Source organism: Cyphomyrmex costatus, unplaced genomic scaffold, assembly GCF_001594065.2.
Source record: "Cyphomyrmex costatus isolate MS0001 unplaced genomic scaffold, Ccosl1.0 scaffold21, whole genome shotgun sequence".
Lineage (NCBI taxonomy): Eukaryota > Metazoa > Arthropoda > Insecta > Hymenoptera > Formicidae > Cyphomyrmex > Cyphomyrmex costatus.
Window position 1 is genome coordinate 696,168 of NW_017276147.1, and position 25,278 is coordinate 721,445.

General features: G+C 33.1%; 5 protein-coding genes across 5 annotated transcripts; 1 reads left to right on the forward strand and 4 right to left on the reverse strand.

Moving 5' to 3' along the window:
* Nucleotides 1–2,412: 2,412 nt before the first annotated feature.
* LOC108773473 (uncharacterized) lies at nt 2,413–5,823 on the reverse strand. Its single transcript, XM_018539292.1, has 6 exons — nt 5,574–5,823; nt 4,662–5,018; nt 4,163–4,507; nt 3,631–3,789; nt 2,593–3,188; nt 2,413–2,514 (listed from the first exon to the last, which is right to left on the reverse strand). Exons 2-5 carry the CDS (start codon nt 4,988–4,990, stop codon nt 2,681–2,683), a joined length of 1,341 nt encoding a protein of 446 aa, XP_018394794.1. The 5' UTR covers nt 4,991–5,018; nt 5,574–5,823; the 3' UTR covers nt 2,413–2,514; nt 2,593–2,680.
* Nucleotides 5,824–7,254: 1,431 nt separating this feature from the next.
* abs (ATP-dependent RNA helicase abstrakt) lies at nt 7,255–10,515 on the reverse strand. The gene is made up of 10 exons (XM_018539285.1): nt 10,236–10,515; nt 9,800–10,067; nt 9,367–9,712; nt 9,159–9,292; nt 8,937–9,093; nt 8,700–8,862; nt 8,314–8,614; nt 8,014–8,163; nt 7,744–7,926; nt 7,255–7,639 (listed from the first exon to the last, which is right to left on the reverse strand). The coding sequence occupies exons 1-10, from the start codon at nt 10,275–10,277 to the stop codon at nt 7,503–7,505; spliced, it is 1,881 nt and encodes a 626-aa protein (XP_018394787.1). The 5' UTR covers nt 10,278–10,515; the 3' UTR covers nt 7,255–7,502.
* A 1,616-nt stretch (nt 10,516–12,131) lies between these two features.
* On the forward strand, nt 12,132–14,872 carry LOC108773461 (TGF-beta-activated kinase 1 and MAP3K7-binding protein 1). The gene is made up of 7 exons (XM_018539276.1): nt 12,132–12,159; nt 12,379–12,493; nt 13,018–13,255; nt 13,426–13,558; nt 13,624–13,864; nt 13,943–14,199; nt 14,291–14,872. Exons 2-7 carry the CDS (start codon nt 12,403–12,405, stop codon nt 14,753–14,755), a joined length of 1,425 nt encoding a protein of 474 aa, XP_018394778.1. The 5' UTR covers nt 12,132–12,159; nt 12,379–12,402; the 3' UTR covers nt 14,756–14,872.
* Nucleotides 14,873–15,032: 160 nt separating this feature from the next.
* LOC108773462 (4-hydroxybutyrate coenzyme A transferase) lies at nt 15,033–17,355 on the reverse strand. Its single transcript, XM_018539277.1, has 6 exons — nt 17,030–17,355; nt 16,646–16,798; nt 16,319–16,558; nt 15,670–16,074; nt 15,317–15,583; nt 15,033–15,223 (listed from the first exon to the last, which is right to left on the reverse strand). The coding sequence occupies exons 1-6, from the start codon at nt 17,190–17,192 to the stop codon at nt 15,033–15,035; spliced, it is 1,419 nt and encodes a 472-aa protein (XP_018394779.1). The 5' UTR covers nt 17,193–17,355.
* Nucleotides 17,356–17,661: 306 nt separating this feature from the next.
* Nucleotides 17,662–24,972, reverse strand: LOC108773465 (4-hydroxybutyrate coenzyme A transferase). The gene is made up of 6 exons (XM_018539281.1): nt 24,572–24,972; nt 19,812–19,964; nt 19,166–19,405; nt 18,687–19,091; nt 18,347–18,613; nt 17,662–18,238 (listed from the first exon to the last, which is right to left on the reverse strand). Exons 1-6 carry the CDS (start codon nt 24,768–24,770, stop codon nt 18,054–18,056), a joined length of 1,449 nt encoding a protein of 482 aa, XP_018394783.1. The 5' UTR covers nt 24,771–24,972; the 3' UTR covers nt 17,662–18,053.
* Nucleotides 24,973–25,278: the final 306 nt, after the last annotated feature.

Sequence of the window (25,278 nt, forward strand, 5' to 3'; positions counted from 1 at the left end):
TTCGTATATCCATCTTATCTGATTACAACAAATATGAAAGAACGATTTAATATATTAATATATACTATATGTTATGAAATAGTTGTATCGTATATATGTATTATCAAAAATAGAACGATTTTAAGAACATACCTTGTTACGGTTTAAAACATCATTTAAATGTCTTACGATAAAAGAAGTCAAGATTAAAATTTGATAACATCCTTCAAAAACCAATTGTGCATCGTCCGAGTGATCGTATAATAGTAATATCTAATATATATATATATGTATAATATAAAATTATTGTAGTGTACATAATGCAATATAAATAAAAATTATAATCTGTTTTTATCCATTGTTAATTGCAAAATATGTTGAAATGTATCATTATCTCAAAAACTATGTACACATAGCGACATGACATATATATTATTACATATATTTATATTATATATATTGTACGAAAAAATAATAGAATTATAAAATTTTACTGATTGAAAAGATATTTTTTATATCAATAAAATGTCGATATAAATATTCATTACCTCAAACGGATAATAACTTATTTCGACCAGAAAGCAGAAACTCCATAATAAATTTCTCACGCGTTTATTCTGATACGGCCAAAGACCTGTGACCGACAATAATATTCGATTCATATTATATTCTCGAAGAAAATTCTCTAACATGATTATTCGTGCCTGGATCCCCAAGGACTATAACAGAATTGAACGTACACGTAATGTCATTGATTTTTTAGCATACAAGTCGCAATTTTCACAAAATTATATAGAATGTTCAGAATCGTCACTGTCAAATTATCAATTCATTAATATTAGAACATGTCTGACTAAACTAAACCCTCACTTATCTTTCGTCTCTAAGATATCGTTAAACTCTCATATAGAATGACATGTGATAGCTGTTGCATGATACAACACGAAGTTGAGGGTGACTATAATAATATAGACCTATACTTGTTTCCTCCATTCGTATTCATATTTCTTTCTTTTGTTTGCTAGAATAGCTTGCAGTTGGTCTTAAACGTTTTGGTTGCATAAATGGAGTTGCATTTATTTTTAAAAATATAATGAGAAGATAAAGAAATTAAATTATAATACTTCAAGAGAATAGAGAAGATTACAAAAATATATATAAAGTAAAGATTAATATTAAAGATTTATAAAGCTAAGGATAATAGTATAATATTAATATAAAAATTATAGTATTAGAGTGTTTTAAATTTTTAAAAGGTAATGAAACTTAATAACGGACCATTAAATTAATTAATGAAAGCCGAAAGTATACGTACCGATTTCCAGGTACAGGAGAGTGCCGGATCTGCGAGACAAAACTATGTCTTTTTTCTTTTTTTTACAATTTTCTGCAAAACGAAGCAAAAATGAGTAAATCTCTCATTTTTCTTACAATTAGTTTATCAATCCCCTCTCGAACACGCTTCCAAAGTTTGGCCATTTAAATTCGAGACAGTCTACAATATATTCCACAAAAATTGAATTTTTCCAGAAATTCCAAGTTCAGTGTTGGATCGTCCCTGAATTACTGTTTAAACAAAATTTTACTATGAAAAACATTTTATGTGCTTTCACCTTGCAGCCTAAATTTGCAGCTCAATCACTTCACAGACGAAATGCTGCGCTCCTTATATTTTTTCCCAGATAATTCTTGAAACCTACGAATGCCTACGAATAAATGTTCGTCGCGGCCCTCTCGTTTTCGGAGATGTGTATTGCTCGCTCGCTCGCAATTTTCGTGATATATATATGTACAAGGCGTATTCATACAATATTCTGAATATTTCATCGGCATTTGCGTATTCTGTGATAATTCTTTTACTGTTCCGGAACTGTTCAGCACACTGGGAACATGAATCAAACTTTCGATCTATGAATACTCAATATTAGTTGAGCTAAAATTAAAGCACGGTTATGATAAAATTCATTCACATAGGGACACAGTCTAAAGTATTAAAAATAAAGATAAATAAAAATAAAGTGAAAAAATAAAGATAATAATGAGAAGATAAGAGCGTGCTGGTTTCTTATTTTCTAGATTCTCTGATGAAAAGTTTCTTACATTGTTTGTCAAATCTTTCAAACAATATGAATATATTTTCTTCTTATATTAAACGATATCTTAAAATTTATGTAAAATTAAGATCTGAAAAAAGTAAATCGTAATTTTAGAATTAATGTGTTTTTTATAAATATATATAGGTAATTAAAAAATTATTTATTTTCATTCCAATTCTCAAAAGATAAAATAAGTATAAGAACCAAGTATAACATTCTTTCAAAATCTATAATGTTTATTTAAGACGCTGTAATACAGTATTTGTAAATTTAAATACTGAGTATTTAAATATTGTACAAAACAGTTTCTTATAATAAATCAAATAGTACAGGACGGATATTGATGATAAATGATGATTCCTTCTGTTTCCACAAACGTTTAAACGTTCAATTTATCGACTTATTTTCTTCATTGGATCCCCTCATTAAGTACGCACTTCTGCAAATTATTTCAATACAATTTAACAATCTAATTGACGAACAGTATAACAAATTATGAAAGAAAATGAGAACATACATTTCAAATCGAGTGTACTTTTTTCTAGAATATCCTGGATCAATTTTGAAAACGGAAATAAGTCTACCAGATCACGGTAGACAAAAAACTAAGGGCTCTCGAAGCGAATAAGATCGGATACGTCTGGATGTGGACAGATGCCGCACGTCGCCCAAGGATCTTCCAGCTCCCAAAGATCCGGCGGCAGGTGCTCGCGACCTGGTGGTGGTCCACGTGGTGGACTTAGTGGATACTGTTCCACATCGAAGAATCTCTCCAGTTCCTCTGGATCGAATGTGGGATACTCATAAGGTGCCTCGCGTCTTGGTACGTCGCGCATCGTGGCTTTTATTCTGGACACAATTGGCACGTCCTCTTCCTCTTCCCAAGATATATCGCCCTCACGTAAGAACTCCTCCTCGAACGGCACATCAAAGCGCAGATCCTCCGGTAACGGCTCCTGAGCTAGCCTCTCGAATTCCCGTTTGGTTCGGCGAGCTGCCTCACGTGCTCTGATTCCGGCCATGCTCCTTTGGGCGAATTCGCGTGCCGCCACGACAGATGGATGTTCTCGACCGTATTCGACACGGAACATCTCGCTCTCGATGTCAGGAACTCTGTATTAAATATTGATAATTTTTCCAACTAACTGATATGTAAAAATGATGAAACTTCATCGGAAAGCTCTTCTCTTGTTTCTCGCTCAGCAATTTGTTATTTATTGGTGTTACATACATATATAACAATGCGAAGAAAAGGAAAAGTTCTAATGTTATTCTAAAATTTATTCATTTAAAAACAAGTAAATTTGCAATACATCATGGCTTTATAGATACGTGAATTATAATTTTTTTCTTATTATTATAATTATAATTTCGTTCTTTCTTGTATTAAATGGTTAAATTTTATTGATTTTGAATTTTTATTTATATTTTAATACTTAATTAATTAACTTTCGATTGTAACGTGACTGAAAATATTTGCATATTGATCAAATAACATGTTTTGACTTAGAAAACTTTAACTCTTTATTTTCTTTCTTTTTTCTGATATTCTTACTTGTAAATGTATCTAGGTCTTTCTTCCTCTGTGAGTCTTACGGCGTTACCGCCGACATTCGCTACAGACATCACAAAGTCTCGTCTCGCTTGCTGCAAGTCCTCCAACTTGCCCTGCACTGTGACCGCTTCAGCAGCATCTTGCTCATCGAGAGTCTCACTACCAAACAATGTCCACGATTCACAAGTCATTTAAACATTGCAATTATTAATCTGAGAAATGAACGGATTAAAAAAAAGTTCTTTGAAATTATTTATTTCACGAACAATGAAATTCCCAATTTCGTCATAAAATAGTTGTGGATTCATAAAGTTTACTGTAACGTGCTCCTATTAGAAAATTCAGGAGTTTTAAATACACGATATCGGTTTACACGTTGAAGTAACATCTTTTTTTATATTTTCTTTGCTTTAAAGACAAAAAGGAGTAAAGGAGATCCACAACTTTCCAACTTCCATGTCGATTTCTTTCGATCTAGTTTTATTCATCTACTTTTCCAGTATATCATCATCCGGATAATTTCAAGTTTCACCTGATCACTTGAATCGAGCGATTCGCCACTTCAGATGTCGCCGCCTCAACGCCGACCGCAGGTGGTTGAGGGATGCTGACGATAGTGGTACGATTCTCGTTCACCGATCTCGGGGGTATCACGATGCTATCAATTGGGCCCTCGCCTACCGGCTCGGCTTGGATGACCTGAGCATTCATAGATCTCGCTAAATCTCTGGTTCTCTCTGGGATAACCGGAAGCGGTTCCGGCGCTCTTCTCTCTGATATCATTCGTCTTTCTGGCCTTCTCACTGGTCTAGGAGGCGAAATCGGCGGGGACACTGTTGGAGCGCGTCTGGTAGGTGGTAGTCTCTCTCTACCAAATCTACAGATGTCAGAAAATTGTAAAATATATTTACAATGCGTTTTAGGAAAAAATTTTGTATTATACTTAAGAAGTGACGTTCAGCATGCAAAATGTTTTAGAGATTCCCGGCTGAAATAATGTAACAAAGCTGTATATAATTTTCGAAGTTTACCTAGGATCACCACCGATCGGTGCAGCAGTCCTTCTTGGCCTCCTTCGTGGCATGGATTCTTCTCGTTTACGTTCAAATTCTTGCTTGAACTTTTCCGCATGCTTTACTCGGGCCATCATCGCCTTTGTCATAGTTGGTCTGGCAAAATCGACTCTTCTTGGCTCGGCTGGAGTATATTGCCGCCTTCTGGTAGGATCTATCAAGGCCGGCTGTGGTTGTCGTCCTGTTTCCTTCTGTTCATACTCTTTCACTATAGTGGCACTCCTTGCCTGTCGTAGTGCCTGCGTCTTTGTCAGACCAGGTTGAATTCGTAATTTTCGGCTCGCCATCGTTGATTGTTGTTAATATTAGGTGATTCTTGACATTAATGATTTAGATATAAATATATATATATATATATGTGTGTATGTATCATTAATATTATATTATTATAAAATATATATATATACACACAAACAATATTTTTATAATAAAATAATATTAAGTTTGTTTTAAAATTTTATTACAATATATAGTGATACAAATAAGACTGTTTTCACTTTTACCATCTAAAAATCTAATAAAAAATTCTGTTACTGAAATATAGATGCTTTCCATTTAGTGACACAAGATTTGACATCATTCTATCCTTTTTGACATTCTAATAAGTAACAAAAATAGAATAACACATGTATCGATTTGCATCACCATGGAAGATACAATCCTTTGTACTTGATTTTTTAAAATAAAAATATTAAAATATTTTTGCACTTAGATTGGTACACGCATCGACATAATGTCTTTATGAGAAATATGATATTGCGTTTACATTTTTATAACACTTTGCACTACGACTGCTTATTTAATGCTGTTCAGGAAAATGATACAAAATATGATTTAGGTTGAATAACTATTGAAACAGCATTTAGAAACCTTGTAAAAATATTTCTAGAGTCTCCAAAAGGTAAACTTCTCTGATTAGCGCGACGATTTTTCTTGGCGCTCAAATAATGGATCCAGTATTTTTTCATGTTGCGAAAGTTTACGATACGTTAACGGTCCATGCCGACAAGAATAACCGGCGCTTAATTAAGGCCGGATTGATCAATTTGTCATTCTGTACAGGAATTTTGTATTATGACAGGCCTGGAAGATTTATGTGATTTAGCATAAAGAAATCACTGGTGACAGACGCGGCAGCTTTTGTTTCGTTTTCGCAAAACGCATCTCTTAATCGAATTGACCTCGAACGTATCTCTGAAGTTGGCATAAATAAAAGAATCTTCTTGCTTTATGCGATTTTTATACTAAAATAAAATTTATTTATAGTGATATATATTATATAATATTAAAAAATATTTTATAATATTAAAGAATAAAAATAATGACTCTTCACAATTAAAATTAAAAAATTAAAAAAGACGTGCAATTAGTGCGCATTAACAAATCAAATGTAGCGAATTTAATAAAAATAAAAAATTAAATTACGTGTTTCGGCTTATTTTTATTGAATTTAATATATTTGTTTTCTTCTTTTTTTAATTGCACTTATTTTTAATCCATAAATATTAGCTGCACCATAAAAATTAAAAAATAAAAGACTCTAATAAGCTTTTTTAATTTTTTGAATATAACATGTTTAATACGAGAGGAGCTTCGTTCAATCGAACGTCATTACAATTGTATTGAATTATGTTAGCTTACATTCTTTTACATTATTTGGTAACTCATTGTTAGTGCAATACAATACATACACCCCGTCAGCCGTTATAAATATATTTATATTTGTTAATATATATATAAATTAACAAACTTATTTACGAAAAATATTATATCTGAAAATACTAGCAAAATCTATAAAATACATAACTATATAGTATTTTCGTATCTATTCGTATACGATATTTTTCAAAAATACGGCCTCTGATCCAACATTACCAGATTCTCACCGCATAGAAAAAGTGGGGACAACATATGAATTGAGAAGATCTGTAAATTGTCTCGTTTCTGGAAGCTTTTTAGTTTCATTTTAAAAAATTTTAATAAATATTTACAAATTATAATTAAAAATTAACGAATATAATAATATAAAATATATGATCTGAACAATATATATATATATAGAGAGGAGTTTGCGCCAGAATTAATTAGAGTAATAACTTTCGTACATTTCGACTCTCGTTTTGAGCCATCTTCAGCAATTAGATATCTTTTTTTTTGCCTCAGGACTTTTTTTCAGGTATAATTTTCTACGCCAAGCGAGGTTTATTTTTATTTCTAAACATGCATATACGAAATAACTTTTTTTAGTAATAATCGTCTAACAAAAGTAACAAACACCAAATAAAATATTTTGAAGATCATTCAGATCATGGCCTAACATGTGTGTGTCAAGATCAAGATCACACATCGGAATAGATCGCCTATTGTAAACCAAAATTATTTATCAAAATCTTTTTATGTGAGAACTAAAGATTAAAAACAGGATAATATATGCAATAAATAAACAATTGTATAAAGCATTTAAATATTTATTTTATTTTTTTTTACTATTGCTAAGATAATATTAATATTATCACAGAAATAGATTTACATATACAAGGTGAATAAAAAATCCCGCATCGGTGAAATATCCCATTTTAGAAAATGAATGTAATCCTGACCTGATTTTGGCAACGCCACCCAAAATTAAACAAATGTGATCAAAGTAAGTAGATCTTTTTTTAAACCCTACAACTTTTATCTGAATCATTTTTCCTAAAAATGATTTGTTTTCGAGATATTTCACCGATCCGAAACTTTTTATTCACCCTATATATACTGTACAATATTTACAATAAATACAATTTTAAAATGCATCACTTAATAATCGGCGGCGTTACTAGCCAGATAATCGCGACGTCCGATATTAGACGCCTGCTTGTTTTGCACAGCCTCCAATTTCGGACACTCTGTGATCCTATGTCCGAGTCCACCACAATAACTGCATCCGCGTTCGTCTGCAATAAAACAAGAAAGATATTTTTAGGTTTACAAGAAACAACAACATAAATTCATGATGAAAAAAAATGAAGAAAAAAAAATATAACATTCGCTATCCTACCTCCCAGATTAAGATATTTTTCATTCTCAGAGCAAAGTTCCAGCAAGAATGGTGGCACCTTTTGCTTTGCTTCCATTAGTAGATGTTTAAGATCGAGTAGTACTGATTCATCGGTTGCTTTATTAATGAAAGTCGTTGCTATACCAGTACGTCCGGAACGGCCAGTTCGTCCTATCCTATGCACTAAAAATTATAAAATTACGTCAATATCTTATCTCATGTTTTTTTTTGTTCAAAATTACTATTTTTCATTTATCACATATATATTACCGTAATTTTCTACGTCGTCCGGCATATCGTAATTAATAACATGTTGCACCTCGGCAAAATCGAGACCCTTTGATGCAACATCTGTCGCAACAAGTACATCCTTTCGACCCGCGCGAAACGCTTCCACCGAACGTGATCTTTCTTCCTGATCTGAAAAAATAAAATAAAATGAATGAATATATTTAATTTATATTACTATTTTAATTATGAAGAATTAACGCCATTGATCAATAATCTTGTGATAATTTTACATCAATATATTAAAGTTGAATAAAATGTAATTTATTTGAAATATCGTACCTATTCCTCCATGGATCGCAACAGCTTCCACTCCTTTTATGAGCAGATATTCATGGATGGCATCCACATCGCGTTTCTTCTCTGCAAATATTAAGACTGGTGGTGGAGTTTTCTGAAGACATTCTAAGAGATAAACAATCTTAGCTTCTTGCTTGACATATTCCACCTCTTGTATTACGTTCATTGAAGCTGCACCAGCACGGCCAACATTTATGGTTACAGGTTTCACCAATGCTGAACGCGCAAAATTTTGAATTCTTTTCGGCATAGTAGCTGAGAATAAAAGCGTTTGTCTCTGACCCTGTAAATTATTTTTATTAATTTTAATAAACATTTGATTTTCTGCCTTATATAAGATGCATGAGAAAATACAAAGTAATAGTTACCTTGAAAAATGAAAATATTGTTCGAACATCTTCTTCAAATCCCATATCTATCATGCGATCTGCTTCGTCCATGCAAAGGTAACGGCATACACTTAAAGTAACCATCTTTTTATGTAACATATCCATCAATCGTCCCGGTGTCGCTACCATTATATGTACACCTCTACGAATAATAATAAAAAATAAGTTGCAACATATTAAAGATAAAAATATGGAAAATGAACAATAATCACTAACTTGTTGATTACAGCTAACGATTCCGAAACTGGCACACCTCCAATTGCTAAGCAGCAGCGTATCTCTGGACAGTCCGTTTGTCTTAAGCTATTGGTATAGTGCCGAATTATGTCATAAGTTTGCTTAGCCAATTCTCTTGAAGGACATATTATCAAACCTATGAATCAGAAAATATTAATAGCGATGTACATATATTTATTAATCTATATTGTAAATAATTACCATACGGTCCTTCCTTTTTAATAAACGGCATTTCTATTTCCTGTTCCAGACAAAATTCAATGATAGGTAAAACAAACACCAATGTTTTACCACTACCAGTAGAAGCTATACCAATCATGTCACGACCAGACAATCTGCGAATATTTAACATTTGTATCATCGATTGAATGTATTGCGTAATTAATTATAACATCAATTGGAAACTCACACTGTGGGTATTCCTTGGACTTGAATTGGAGTTGGCTTGACGATACCCTTCTGTTCCAATCCATATAAGATTCCTTTATGAAATTTCATTTCCTTAAAAGTTTTCAAGGGTGGCGGTACTTCATCACCTTCCACAAGTATTCTGAGCTTCCTACGTACTCTCTCGTGACGCATCTCACCAAGATTAAGTATCATTCTTGGTGGTTGCCAATTGGTCTTGATAGAATCCTTATATTGAATGCCCTTAGCTAATTCAGCCACGCCCATTAAAGCTTTATTCTCAGCCACACTTTCTAGGATTTTCTCCTCCTCCTTCAATTGTTTTTCCATGGCACTTTCCTTCTTGGCTGTAACAGAATTTTATGAATAAATCTTAATTAAATTGTAACATATTTTCATTGTTTATCAAAATGCTATTCATAGAGATTTTGTACCTTCAGCTAATTTCTTTAATTCTGTGTGCTGATCAAGAAGAGAGATATTCGATTTTCTTCCCCAGACTTGTCCATCGTCATTGTCAGCATCATCTTTCTCATTCTCACTACTACTCTTCCCTATGCCATTAGTAGCTTCTTCTTTTAATTGTCCGAGTTTACCCAATTTCATGAGCAATTGCTTTTTACGATTCTTAACAGGTACATATGGTTCGTAATCATCATCCGTATCCGAAGAACTATCTTCTTCTTCTTTCCTTCTATATTTCTGCTTATTCAAAACAAATTAATATATCGTATAAAGAAATATACATTATACAATAAAACATTTTAAAAATACTGGAAGAAATTAAAGGAGACTTAATTACATTGTAAAATGCATATATTATAAAATTAAAAATCGAATCTGTAAACAAACATCTCTACATTAACTAACCTTTATTGGAGGTTCGTTGTTATCTCGATTATCCTGATTCATTGTAGAAATATTCTTGACTACAATGGATTTATTAGAAAAAGACTACTGCGATTTATTACAATAATAGAATTTAAAGAATTAATTATTTGTATATTAATTATTTGTATTCTATTATTATTCTATAGCTGCGTTCGGCAATACAAATCTGAGGTGTCGGAGTTGCTCTCAGGCTGGAGTCACATTGAGCGGAAATTACAGCGGAACGGAACAGTGAAACCAATCAGAACTCTACAATCATTCCGCTACTTTACTTTCTGCGATTATGATTGGTCTCGCTGTTCCGTTCCGCTGTAGATTTTCGCTCAATGGTCGCGTTCAGCGGGCTCAACAGTTGAGTGAGCGCTCACTATTATTGGTGTATTCTTTTAGATCATCCAATCAGAATTTTTAATCTAGAAGAATGCACCAGTAGTAGTGAGCGCTCACTCAACATTGTTGAACATATCGAAATGATAATTGGCGAGATTTTATTACTAGTCCATTTTTCAAGCAAATCAATATATTAATGTTATTCACATCTCATATATCAATGTCTCAATGTGTCTTACTTTTTTAATGTATTTGATATTTAATATTTATTTAATATGACTGCAATATCTACTAAAATTTTCCTATAATAATGTAGGTCGTAATTTCATTTTTATATTTATTGAAGATGATCCAACAATTACATACCCGTCTTTTTAATATCCAAACACCAAGAGTTAGGACAAATAATGCATGTATTAATATTATTTCCTCGTCATCCATTATCTAAAAACATAAATGGTAAATATTTAACATTAAAAATTATCAATATTAATTGGAAATAGATTAAATGAGATCTTTGTGCTTGCTTAATAATATTTCTTGTGAATTTATACAATTTTCAGTTCAAATTAATATTTTGCATTCTATTGCAAAAAATATCACCTCAGATGGGAATCAAATTCGGATTTTTCTTTTGCTGAGAGGATATCCTCACAATTAAAAGTAACATAGGCCTTAAAATAATTTATAAATTTTAAGATACTTTATATCAGGATCAAATTATTAATATATTTATATATATAATAAGTAAAATTTGTAAATATCGTTAATAATTTTATTAACTGTTCTATCCATATATATATAAATTTGAGATTATCTTTCATTGCGAAAGTCATAAAACAGATATAAGACAGACATTAAATGCCAGTAATACTTTCTATAACCATGCATTGCGTTGAATATAATATTTGGTTAAAAATAAATAATTACCTTGCATATAGAATAATTATTCTGAAAGATCGTCTTCGCCACGGTCTCTTTAGGCCTTTGCACTTAAAAAAGCGTTTAACCGTAACGTAAACTTTACCTTTTGTTGTTTGCTTAACGGAAATTAAACCGGAATGGAACAGTGATGGCTCCCACAGACAGAACACAGAACGCGAAAACGCTTGCCGCGCGGCGGAAGTTGGTACGATAACCAATCAATATCTTACCGGCAAGACGTTGATTGGCTATCGCAGCAACTTCCGCCGCGGGAGCCATGAAACCAATCACAATCGCAGAAAGGAAAGTAGAGTAATGATTGCAGAGATCTGATTGGTCTCACTGTTCCGTTCCGGTGTAATTGTGGTTACAGCCGTTACCGGTAAAATGCCTTTCATGTGTCCTCTCTCAGGTTTCTCTTTGCCCACGGAGCAAGGACTAATAGCGTTTTCTCTTGGCTGCACCAGTGCAACACTCAGCTGAACTTTTGCACTAGTTCATCTTTCTTCCTTTTCTCTCCAGGAGAAGGGAAAAGGAAAAAAGATGAATTGCACCAGTGTAGGGTGCAATCACCCTACACTGGTGCAGCCAAGAGAAAACGCTATAATAAAAACGAAGAAAATGAATAACAGGAATTCTAACCTAAACAGTAATGAACTTTAGCGATTAATATATCGATTTGCAGGGCAGAATGACTCTTTTACTTGTTAAATTCGTTTATTTCGCGCATTAGCGCTTGAAATAAATCTGATTTCATCAGATTGAAGCTAAGAAACTATACTGAATAATTATTCAACCTACAATTTGTATGTTTTTTATCACACATGATCGTGTAAAATAATTTTTGTTACATTTCGCTGACTATAAGTTGAAGTAAAATAAAAAGAAAAAAATGTCTGCGAGTGCGGAACGTCCGTCTTCGATGCTCTTTCAGGACAGTCAATATAACTGGACGGACGATCTACCAGTTTGCAAACAGTCCGGTATGTTTTTCTTTGTTATTCTAACATTATTGTGATTAAATATTTAACCATGACTATAGAAATAACAATAACTAACATTTTCAATATAAAACTAATTTTTGAAAGAGAACATTATTTTTATTATTAATACTTGTCATCTTTGGAATTATTATGAATAATAATCTATAAACTATGACTTAATTTTATTATACAAAAAATACATTTAATTATATTGCATTTATGTTTTGATACTTTATCTAAAAGGATTCCATTAGAGAGCACACAATGCAATAGCATATTCATATTAGTCTGTACACAGTAACTTTTCACTGCTTTACCAATATTTTAATTTAAATTGGCTAATTAGCAATATATACTATAAAAACTCTTTCCTTTATTACATAAAGATTAATAACTATAAAAATTATTATATTTAATTAATGATAAGTATTTTAGTTACACATCAAATCAAATAATAATTATATCAAACTTTATATAGTAGAATTATTAAAATGTGATAGAGTGGATTTTATATGATATTCCAGGAGTAGGTTTTTCTACGAATCAAATCTATCGAGAAGATGGATATCGACAAGAGGAACATCCATTTGAGGATCGTAGTTTTCATTGTAAATATGATGACTCTACATTCCTTTATGCTGTATTTGATGGTCATGAAGGTACTAAGGCAGCCAACTTTGCTATGCAAAGGATGGCTGCAGAGATCTTGCTTGGACAATTAAATGACAAATCAACGGACGAGGAAGTAAAGGAAGTTCTTCGGTAACAATTTCATTGATATGTAAAAAATTTAAATAAATAATTGAATAAACGTTTCAAACAACTTTAACATATATTTTGCTGAAATAATTTTAGTTTATCTTTTGTTGGATAAACTAATGTGTTACAGTTGCAACCAGAGATCTTCTATATGTAAAATATTTATTCTACAGACAAGCATTCATAGCAGTTGAGAAAGGATATCAGGAATCAATTGGTGATTTATTAGCAGAACGAGCTAGTCTGCAGTTTGATATACCTGATGGACTGACTCCTTATGAAACTTATCAAAAGTTTCCAGACTTGGTTAGTCATAATATTAAAATTACAGCTGTAATTTTTAATGTATTATTATAATTTATTTTTTGTAGGTTGATAAGTTAAATGCGCTAAATTGCGAGCTATCAGCTGGAACTAGTGCTGTGGTTGCTTTAGTCTACAGAGGGAAGCTTTACGTCGCAAATGTTGGAGATAGTAGAGCATTGTTATGCAAAACAGATAGCAATCAAGTTTTACGAGTAGTACAATTAAGCTTAGATCATGACTTGAGAAATGAAGATGAACTTTTGCGATTATCTCAACTAGGTTTGGATGTTGAATCAATCAGACAAGGTAAGTTTGACATACTTTATTCATTGGACATTTACTTTAATAAAAAAGGATTCTGATAAATAGAAGTATATATGGCAGGATCTCATCTTGGAAATCAGGAAAATACACGTTGCCTTGGTAATTATCTTGTTAAGGGAGGATACAGAGAGTTCGACGAACTAACAGCTTCTATGGCAGAGCCGATTATTGCCGAACCAGAAATCCACGGAAGTATCGAGCTCGACGAATCTTGTAGATTTTTATTACTTATGTCACGTGGCCTGTATAAATCATTAGAAGAAGCGACTGGAACAGATCAAGTCAATAAGGAATTAGCTTTGATAGCCGTCGAGCAGGTAGTTAACCTAAAGCCTAAATAAATCTTGATATAAATCTTAATTGAACAGTCAGTTAAAATTTTCTATAAATTTATTTTACAATATTTAGTTTCGAGTACAATCGACTTTAACTGGAGTCGCTCAGGCGGTAGTTGACAAGGTCGTAAGAATTCATCATGATATAAACATGAGCAACACACAGAATACCATGACCACTGGCAAGCGTGACGACATAACTCTTTTAGTGCGGAACTTTAACTTCCCTCTACCACATGCACTAAAGAGTCCGACGAGTCGACCCGATCAATCAGTCAGATTTAATCCCATGGTGCAAACTGCGCCAATTAATGTGCCGGATAATGAGGACTTATCGAGCACCAGCACAGGTGTTACAGATGAGAATGCCGATACATCGACAACTGAAACGTCAACGACATCAGATTTGTATTCGCCTGGTGCTAGAGTGGCTGAGCGAAATGCTAGAATTAAGCCTTATGTAGATTTTTCTGAATATTATGAGAACGTTGAAAAGAGAAGGAAAGAAGGAACTCTACCAGAAGATATAGACTTTTGACATTTTGTTTATTTTAAATGATCAAAAATATATTCAAATACTTCATTTATATAAATTATATATCAATAATTGAGATCAGCACATTATGACAGTGTTAATATATATGAATGTTCCTATCACAGCAATATAACTTTAAGATTGTATTTATATTTATTAACCAAAATATAAAATTTATTAATTTTCTAACACAGTATTATTGTATTCTTATCATCAAAATTTATTATCAGAATAGGACTTGGACATATATTACACGACTTGTATCTACATATCACAAGTATTACAAATATTTCGTTGGATTAGATTTCAAGCGCTCGAATGCAGCCTTTTCGAGACATTCTCTGTGATCTGGATGCGCTATTTGGATCAGTGCATTCGCCCTTTGTCGTAAAGTTTTACCGAAAAGATCTGCCACTCCGTGTTCCGTAACTATATAATGCGCGTGAGCTCTTGTTACCACTACTCCAGCCCCTGTATAAAAGACACATTACATATAATATCATAGATTTATTAAATAAATAAAACATTTATCTCTCTCAAAACATTCGTTTGCTGATCTCATACCAAGTTTCAGCACCGGTTGTATTTTACTCTCCCCTTGGCTGGTAACCGAGGGGAACGCGACAATAGCTTTTCCAAGGCCGTCTTGACTGATCGCTGCGCCTCGAAGAAAATCCAGTTGACCGCCGAAACCAGAATATATTTTACAACCCAAACTATCCGAGCACACCTGGCCAGTGAGGTCCATCTCGATACAAGAGTTAATAGCCGTCATTTTCGGCTGCATGGAGACAACTCGGGGATCGTTCACATAATTGATCGCTAGCATCTCTAGCATTGCGATAATTACAATTACAAAAGAACGCGGAAACATCCTTTTCCAAAGCCATCAAGGTAAACCAATTGATCATAATTACCGACGACCGGATTGTTGTGTAGGAAATCGTATAATCTTTTCGTGCCGACAGCGAAGGAGCTTACTATGCGTCCTCTGTGCTTGGTCTTACACCTATTCGTGATGTTACCATGCTGGACCAAGTCGACCATTGCATCGCAAATGTTTTCAGAATGTACGCCTAGGTCTTTGTGATTGATCAAAGCGCAGAGCACTGCGTCAGGGATGCAGCCGATGCCGAGCTGCAATGTTGCTCCATCTTCAATCAAACGTTGCGCGATAATTTTACCTATCTCTTGCTCAAGATCGTTAGGTGGTGGACAAGCTACGCAAGGCAGAGGACAGTCATATCTCACCGCCCAATCAAAATGACTCGAATGTATCACTGTGTCACCATACGACCTCGGCATGTGCTCATTTACTTGCGCTGAAAAAGAATACTTTCTTAATAATCTTAAATATTTATTTAAAGATATTAATATTATATCAACATACACAGGGTGCTCCAAATTTAAATGGTCAAACTTTAAGGACTTTTTTCCCTCAATTTAACAATTTCCTACACGCCCCCAAAGTTTAGCGAAACACTATATATTAGAATAGGTTTGTCTTGTTGTCATTATTATGATTATTATTGTCAACATCATAATTATTATTAATTCAAAACAAACCGATAAGAACTTTGCTTGTGCAAATAGCGGCACGGGTACAATCCGCGCTCACACCGAGCGAGCAGAATCCACGCGCGTCAGGCATGCTCACATGGATTAGCGCAATATCTGGCATAATCCTTTTTTCAAAGAACAATCTCGGTGCCTCGTGTAGAAATACCGGGATACAATCCGCTCGTCCCTCATTTATTGCCTCCCTAAGAGAAGCGCCCACATACAGACTGATGGATCTAAAGTGCTCTTAAATATCGTTGCAGATATCATTATGTGTTTCTCACTTCTCAGGCATTGTGTTATCAATAGGATTAATTAATGTAAATACTGTACTCTCAAATTCCGGATTGGCGAATGGTGTATCTCCTTCAAGACTCATATGTACTAATCTCACTCCACGCAAATTATTACACACTCCATGCTCGGTCATGGCACGCACTAATTCCGTTGGCGTAGCCGCACCACCTTGTATGAAAACTAAATGCTCTGGGAAAGAAAATAGTTTTTTTATAACAAACTTATCTATCTTGCAATAGCATTTATAACAATATTGAAAAGAAAAGTTTCAAATTACTATAGGTTTTATTCAGACAGAATTAAAAAAAATTGGAATTATGTTAAAAATTAAAACAATGTTCAAGAATTCAATGAATCTAAATAATTTCTGTATAATAAAATAAATATTGATCTCTACTAAAATGTAATGCGTATAAGTACCTGAATTTATGATTTTGACTGCATCTTCCACGCAAACCCATTTTGGACATCGTTTTAAAGGTTGGGAAGGTTCCCTCAAGCTTTGCAAGTATCGCCATCCGCATAATTGGAAAGGTTTCGCGTGCTGAATTTTTCCAAATACTGATCTTAGATTTCGGAACATTTTCTCATCGTCTTAGAACCGATAAGGCTAGATCTCCAAGCTCTCGTTAATAACACGACAAAATGTTATATAAAAATTGGTTTGAAACATAATCTAAAAAATCTCGCTGTTCACAAATGTCTAGCAAAGCGAATTCATTGACATTTTTATAAATCACTATTTGAACATATGATTGGCGGCGTTCGATTTTGCGACAACTTCACAATCCATAAACGAATTACTGATGTGAATGTCGCGTATTTAATTTGAATATAAACATACGCAAATATAATTTCATTATTTTATTTTTTAATGTAAAAAATATACAGGAGAGATATAATAAAGTACTAACGGTAGATCGAAGTTCTAATCATATAATTTGTTCCTGCGTACTATTTCAACTTTTTCACATTACAATGTGTGATAACACGAAAAATTATACAAAGGAACGTTGACAATTTAATATAAAAATGTTTTACATCTAGAAACGGCATTTAAGAGTTGTGCCATTTTCTATTTAAATCGTGTTCCAAGGCACAAGAACACGTTTTTTTCGCGATATAAAATACACGTGACTTAAATCTTATATTGATATATCTATGTATATATATGGAAACGAGGTGCAACTTCGCATTACAAATTCTTACATACATAATGATACAATTTAGCGCATTTTTCGGTCTAGTACATGTTCCTCTCTCTCTTTTTCCCTTATTCTAGAAGGCCGGTAAATTCTTCTAGTAAGAGAGCACATACAATGTCATACATCATATAAGAAGACACTTCGCGACACTTTGATGGCTGTTGTGCGTGGTTAAAATACACAGGAGACCGATTGTAAAATGCTATTAAATAAGTTTCCTACATTATATGTTTTTAAATTTATGGAGCGGGCATCACTTTTAGGCGTTCGAACGCGGCTTTCTCGAGCGTTTCTCTGTGATCGGGATGAGCCACCTGAATTAATTCATATGCACGTTGCTGAAGACTCTTACCAAATAGACTGGCAATTCCCTGCTCTGTTACTACGTATCGTACCACTGCTCTGTTGGTGACTACTCCAGCACCTGTTAGCATAGCATGATTGATTACAATTTATTTTATTTTGCAGCTATTAAACCTAACTAAGGTTAAACATTCACGTTTTAATTAATAAGGTGATTTTATTTACTTACCTGAGGATAGAACTGGTTGTATTTTACTTTGGCCTTTAGAGGTGACTGATTGAAGCGCTATAATCGGTTTTCCTTGTCGGTCTTCGCTCATCGCGGCACCCGTGATAAAATCTAGCTGTCCACCGAAACCGGAATACATTCTCGTACCAATACTGTCCGCACAGATCTGACCGGTGATATCCACTTCGATACACGAATTAATGGCCGTCATCTTCGGTTGTTTGGCAACCATTCTGGGATCATTGACGTAATCCACCGCCAGCATCTCTGTAAGAGACAAAAACTATCAAATATGTCATTTCGAAAACTAACAATAATTATAAACGAAAGACGAACCAACCTATGAAAGGATTGTTGTCCATAAAGTCATAGAGCTTCTCCGAACCCACGCAAAATGAGCCGACAATTCGGCCCTGGTGTAACGTCTTCTTATTGTTCGTGATGCAGCCCTTATTCACAAGATCAACTACACCATCGCTGAACATCTCACTGTGAATACCCAAGTCCTTGTGATTACCTAGTAACGACAATACAGCGTCAGGTATGCTGCCAATACCCAGCTGCAACGTAGCACCGTTCACCACCAAATTCTCAGCGATATATTTGCCGATCATCTGTTCAGCCTTGGAAGGCGCCTTCACCGGATGAACAGGCAGCGGTTTGTGATGTTCCACGGCAAAATCCAAATGACTTTCGTGAATGAGAGCGTCGCCGAAGGTCCTAGGCATGTATTTATTGACTAAACCTGCGAAAAATTTAAATTTCCTTTAAATTCTGTTATCAAAAGAGACTAATCTTGTAAAATGTTCCGAGATTTACCTACGACACGTTTGGAATGACTCACAGCGGACCGAGCACAGTCTATACTGGTGCCGAAGGAGCAGTAACCCTTTTCATCCGGAGGAGATACATGAATAAGAGAGATGTCAGGCTTTAGATAGCCCTCTTTGAAGAGACGCGGAATCTCGTGCAGGAAAATGGGAATGCAGTCGGCGTTGCCTGCGTTCACCGCGGGTCGCACGTTACCACCGATGAATAAGCTAATGGATCTAAAATGCTCTAAACATATGTAAAATGCATTAGATTTCTAAAAATAAATTTATTACACAAAGATTTTATTCTTAAAGTCTTTGAATTAATTCAGATTTTTTTCAGCAAAAATCTAATTTCTTTTTCTAAACTTTTTTTTGAAGTTAATTGTTAAAAATTCCTCATCTCTCTTAAAAATAAAAGTATATTTATAAATTTCAAAAGACATTTAAAAAAAAACTAAAATTTTACGTACAAACTTGTTCAGGCAAAAAATTATGCAAAGTAGAGTTAAAAGAGACAAAAGTCAGCCGTGCAGAGTCAGCTGTGCGGCGCAAAAGTATGAAGAACAAAACAACGCGTTAAATGCGAGTTGTTATTGAGATATTACAAGGAAAATAGCAAGAGATTACGTATGTGCACGAATGTAACATACTTGCGTTTTCTGGCTTAGCAAACGGGGCTGGTCCCTCGAGATGCATGTGATATAAACGGACATTTCTTACATCACAGCGTACCCCATAGTCGGTCATCGCTCTCAGTAATTCAACGGGTGTCGCCGCGGCGCCCTGAACATACACCATCTGATCTGCAAATAAAACAAAATTGAGAAACATTCTTTCTATGCGCAAGTTCCATCAAAGCAAAATTCATCGAAATTAAATCGGCACTGATGTGAAATCGAATAGTAAGATTTTGTAATCTATTTTTTCGCATTACGGTATTTAAACGCAACTTTTCATGCCCTAAAACTGTATCAGAGTAATGACATTTCTTATCATTTTTCCATTTTGCACTTTAATTTTATCTTATCATATGTATATAAATTTCGATGAACAATTTAATATTTATATGGATAAGATTTGCATTTACGTAATTTAACATTATATGGTTTTATCGTAATGCAATTTGTAATAAGAATTTATCGGTACATTTTTGCAGTAAATCTTATGATGAACGACACAATCAATCTTTTTCAGGATATTATAACATATGTGTGTATTATACTATTGACAAATGTTATTGCAATATAGCCTTTGTAATCATATTCAATTACAAAGGTTAACAAAGAAAAAAATTATTCTACGCTAAACTGATATGAAGCTAACTAAACGTTCCAGAACTTTTGTACTTTGGATTCCAACACAGATTATAGTACGTTATAGTTTAATATTTACACGCCGCGGTTTATCGTAATAATGACAAATCTCTTAGTAAATATTTAAGTGTTATATATTTATCAGATTGATTACTGATCTATTTTCTATAGCTGTGTGAACTAATATAAATTTTTTTAGAATTTAAATAAAATATTGTAGGTATATCTATACGATATATTTTTTTGATTAAAGCAAGAAAAAGTTCTAGTATATAATCTAATGCATAAATTAAGAAACAGATTTTATTTTATTAAATCCAAGTATGTCTAGAATATTAGTAACAATTTTTGTAGGGTATTACTTATCGAGACTGCAAACCGAGCTGCAAACTAATTGACAATTCTACACACATTCCACTATTATGAAATATTAATTTTATCTATAGTATGAAAAAGTATGTCTATTACCAAATTGACTTTTTAATAATAAACAGATATTCGACAGAAGTTTTTATCACACATATCTTATCGAAATTCTTGTTAAGTATAGGAATATGAATTCCTATATTTACTTTAAAATGCATCGGCATTATATTATTCAATGTGTTTATAAAAAATACGATTCATTCATTCAATACATACATAATTCATTGAATTAATTTAAAAAACAGTTTTAAATTCAGACAGTCTTTAAAGATACATAATAATGCAAATATTATTACAAGAGGGAATTTTTAATTTTCCCGTACAATAAGTAATATTATTATACTTTGATCTCAAGTCTTATCAGTTATTATATACGTATATATCGGTAATATGTTTTACGCCTATGACTCTCGTACCTACGTCATATAACTACAATACATAGACGTGTTTTCTTATTGAGAGATACCGTTAATAATCCTGAAAATTCTAGATATTGAGATAGATTTAAGAGACTACAAAAATAAATTCATATAAAATGCATTTCTTTAAAATGTAGATAAAACGAGCATGATCGCACGGAAAGAGAATCGATATATAGATTACTGCACATATTGTTTACGTTACGGATAATCTGATTTACTAACGGTAAAATGCTAGTTAACGAAACTTTGGTTGACGATTGCAGGCTATTTTTAAACAAGAACTCTCGACTTTGATATTTATATATACATATAAATGCATATTTGCATATTTGCATATTTGCATATTAAAGTCAATATTGGTAATGGTAATTCATTTTTCTAGTATCATTTACACAATTGTCAATGTTTTTTTTTCATCGATTGAAAAATGAAAATGTGTTTATAAAACAAATAAAAGAACTGTGAGAATCATTTATAAATCACAAATATAAAATTTACAGAACTCATACGATTTAAATTATACACGGCATGGGAATAAATTAGAAATAGCAGTGAAAGTGTCAAGAACACCTTACGATAGAATAATTACATCATTTTAGACTATAAAGAATAAAAAAAAATAATGTACCGTGAATGTAATTCTAGAAACAAGCTCTGTACGGTTTACATTTATATCATTTGCATTATGGATATATATTTATACGAACTTTTTTATACATATATAAATTGCGAAATTATTTATGGACAAAATAGAGAATAAAATTAATTTTTCAATATTTTTACACAAGCAAATATATTACGAGTCAAATAAATACTAATAAATAAAGCTCTCGATGTTAAAACAAGAAAACGATAAAGTATAAAAGGGCAATTCGAGAGTCATTGATAATTATAAATAAAAAGTATCACATATAAAAATTTAGAAATATAATTAAGAAAAACTCAAAATGCATACATAACATTTTTCGACTCTTGGATTGAGCCTCCTTCAGATGTGAAACTTTATATTTCTAAATTTTTATACGTGATACTTTTTATTTATAATTATCAATGCATCTCGAATTGCCCTTTACTTTATCCTTTTATTATTACGAGTCAAGTTATTAATAATGGTAATGAACTATTTTTATATTATGATTGCTCAACATCGATCATCAGTAGTGTTTTCTTTATCTGCAGATATGTAAATGCTTCGTTTACGTCCTAACAAACTATCATTTTCTCAATAACTGGCATACCAAATCGATTTTATCGCAAATGCTTGAAAAATTTACGTAAGCACACTTCATATAAGCAACGTTAGCATTATTTTGTTCCAATTTTTATAATATATGAAACATGAATGAATATTGATATTCACTAATATAACAAAAATGTGATTTAGTTTTGAGAGTTTCGCAAGAGACGAAAATATATATTTTGATTAAGGTATTTATTATCTTGTTTAAATAAAAAAATCAGTTTTTGAAAAAAAATCCTCTCAAAACTAAATCACACAATTAATATAAGTTATTTAATTGGAAATACATAATATAGATAATCTATCTTATCTAAAATTTTCCTAATTAAATTTTAAGGATAATTTTTACTTTTCTACATAAATTTACTATATATAAATTTAAATGTTTACACATATTTGACTTATCAATATATGTATAAACATTTATTATATAAAAGAAATCTAAAGAGACATTCTGTCTAAAGTCTTATTGTTATCACAGCGCGCTTAGAAAATAATTCTTTTATGTTTTCTTAATTGTTATTGAACGTTAATTTACATAAAACACAAACAGATGTATACGATGAATATTAATCTTAATCTTAGTTTGCAAAGGAAACTAGTATCGAACGTAAGAAAATTAAAAATTACAACAATACAACACAATTATGAAAAAATAATTACATTACAGTTAGTCCATAGATGCGTTTATCTGTATTGTCTAGGCTAAGGTCGTATCAAAAATAATGCCGCGAATTCAAGGCGAAATGCTAAGAATATCTCGAGTTGGTACCAGCAATAGATTATCTCATAAGTAGGGACCTGTCATGGCGCAAAATTTGGCCAAACACAAATACGTGTAACATATCGAGCGATCAAATTTTACGGAGAGATAATATAGAAAAATTTATGCCGAATACGCTTGTGCTAACCTAAAAATATACAAGTCAATTTTGATTACTTACTCGAGTATCTGTGATGGAATTTAAAGTAATCTAGCTAGACGCATATGCGTTTTACAAAAATTATATAATGATAATTACAAATCATTTAAAACTCAAACGAGTACGATATGAAACGTTCTACATATATTTACTTTAAAAATTGATCTATATGTATAAGAACCGTAATGTTTAATTGTTTCGTTCATAATAGAATTTCTATAAACAAAAGTTTAAAAATACAAATATTTGTAAAGTTTAAATCACGTGATAACCTTCGCGGTGTATTACTGTCAATCTAATAGCATATGTTGCCTACAGTTTAATCCAATCACGAGGACGATAAGCGGCTCGTTAGGAAGGAAGTCCAATATATGTATATAATAGGCAGCTCTTGAAAATCGACGCTCAACTGCATATATTGTACATTCCGATCATCCATTCAGTTCTAGAATATCTCAGTCTAAAATATCTCAGGCTATTATATACCTCACTCTTGAATATTCGGAAGAACAATATGGACAAACAATATGGAAAGATTTGACATTAAAAAATAAATTTTATCAAAGTAAAGAAATAGCTGATATTGCACAACATGTCATAAGTGTCACGTAATCACAACTATTTTATAATTGAAAATTATAGAGTATTAATTTGCAATAAAAAAAAAAGTTCCAGATTAAAATATTTCTAAAACCTGTTAGCAGATGACGAACGCAGATCTATACGTCATCGAGACTGCATTTGAATACTTTATTATAACTGCGTCAACATTTCGTATGCCGTAAGCAAATCACTGTCTCAATTTTTACTCAGTCTCATCTATGATATAGGATGCTTTTTATATGGTAATACAAAGCAATCCAAAGGTCATTCCATCCTCCTTGATATTCCATGAATGATAAAGATAAAACGATACTAGTGTCGATCTATGCCACTAAATGGAAAACACCCATATAGAAAGAAAGTCGTCATTATAGAATCAGTTTTAGAAATAGAGTGGTGATCCAAGATTCGATTAATCGAGCCGAGAAATCCATACGACGCGCCTTTTTCGAGGTCAGCAAGGGATGAAAAATAATCGATTACCTGAGTCTAGTTCGGCCTGTTCGATGGCCTCGTCGGCGGTCTTCAGCCAACAGGGTTCCTTGCCGGGGATTGGCATCGAGGGTTCGTTCGCATATGTAAAGAAGGTCTTCCTCGTGGCATGCTGGAGGCAGGGCCGCGACGCGGACGTCATCGTCGCGAGTGCCCTTGTTAGGCTAGTGATTCGTTTAAGGGCCGCCATCACTTCGTCTCCGGTTACGTCGTCTACTGGTTGTCACCGTTGGTGCAATCGCTCCCGCGGGCACACCGTACACTCGACTGGTACTCGACTAACTCAGGACTTAACTCGCAAGCGCGTCGAGTGAGCATCAAGAACCCCTGACCCCTCCTATCCATACACCTCCGTGGGAAACGCGACGGCCACTACTCTACTGCCGCGGTGCCGCGCGCAATTCAATAAATGACAGATCGCATAGAGCTGAAACGTGAACGACGCGTAAACGGCGTAAACTACTAAACTGAATGCAGCGCCAGATTTGCGAGCCACACGCATGAATATAGCGCCGTATCGCTAGCCATATGAACGTAGGCGTCACGAGTTTCGGCTCTCGTTTTCTTGCACTTCTCGCTCTCGCCGGTACTGGGCTATGTTCGGAATCATCATCTGAGTGCACTCAGGTGTCGTGTTATCCTTGTTTATCATTCGTGAACAAGTCTGAGTGCATCCGTATGACGATTCTAAACGCACC

Excerpts from the sequence above, each read along its gene's own strand:
- LOC108773473 (XM_018539292.1), bottom strand. The coding sequence starts at position 4,990 with ATGGCGAGCCGAAAATTACGAATTCAACCTGGTCTGACAAAGACGCAG. Across the intron at positions 3,790-4,162 it reads CGCTCGATTCAAGTGATCAG|TGAGACTCTCGATGAGCAAG; the intron begins GTGAAACTTGAA and ends ATTGTTTGGTAG. Across the intron at positions 3,189-3,630 it reads AGACCTAGATACATTTACAA|AGTTCCTGACATCGAGAGCG; the intron begins GTAAGAATATCA and ends TATTTAATACAG.
- abs (XM_018539285.1), bottom strand. The coding sequence starts at position 10,277 with ATGAATCAGGATAATCGAGATAACAACGAACCTCCAATAAAG. Across the intron at positions 8,615-8,699 it reads CAATATTTTCATTTTTCAAG|GGTCAGAGACAAACGCTTTT; the intron begins GTAACTATTACT and ends AATAATTTACAG. Across the intron at positions 8,164-8,313 it reads TGCGATCCATGGAGGAATAG|ATCAGGAAGAAAGATCACGT; the intron begins GTACGATATTTC and ends TTATTTTTTCAG.
- LOC108773461 (XM_018539276.1), top strand. The coding sequence starts at position 12,403 with ATGTCTGCGAGTGCGGAACGTCCGTCTTCGATGCTCTTTCAGGACAGT. Across the intron at positions 13,865-13,942 it reads TGTTGAATCAATCAGACAAG|GATCTCATCTTGGAAATCAG; the intron begins GTAAGTTTGACA and ends TATATATGGCAG. Across the intron at positions 14,200-14,290 it reads CTTTGATAGCCGTCGAGCAG|TTTCGAGTACAATCGACTTT; the intron begins GTAGTTAACCTA and ends TACAATATTTAG.
- LOC108773462 (XM_018539277.1), bottom strand. The coding sequence starts at position 17,192 with ATGTTCCGAAATCTAAGATCAGTATTTGGAAAAATTCAGCACGCGAAA. Across the intron at positions 16,559-16,645 it reads CGCCAATCCGGAATTTGAGA|AGCACTTTAGATCCATCAGT; the intron begins GTACAGTATTTA and ends ACGATATTTAAG. Across the intron at positions 15,224-15,316 it reads ACAACCGGTGCTGAAACTTG|GGGCTGGAGTAGTGGTAACA; the intron begins GTATGAGATCAG and ends TCTTTTATACAG.
- LOC108773465 (XM_018539281.1), bottom strand. The coding sequence starts at position 24,770 with ATGGCGGCCCTTAAACGAATCACTAGCCTAACAAGGGCACTCGCGACG. Across the intron at positions 19,965-24,571 it reads ACAGGCCGAACTAGACTCAG|ATCAGATGGTGTATGTTCAG; the intron begins GTAATCGATTAT and ends TTTTATTTGCAG. Across the intron at positions 18,614-18,686 it reads GGACAACAATCCTTTCATAG|AGATGCTGGCGGTGGATTAC; the intron begins GTTGGTTCGTCT and ends TGTCTCTTACAG.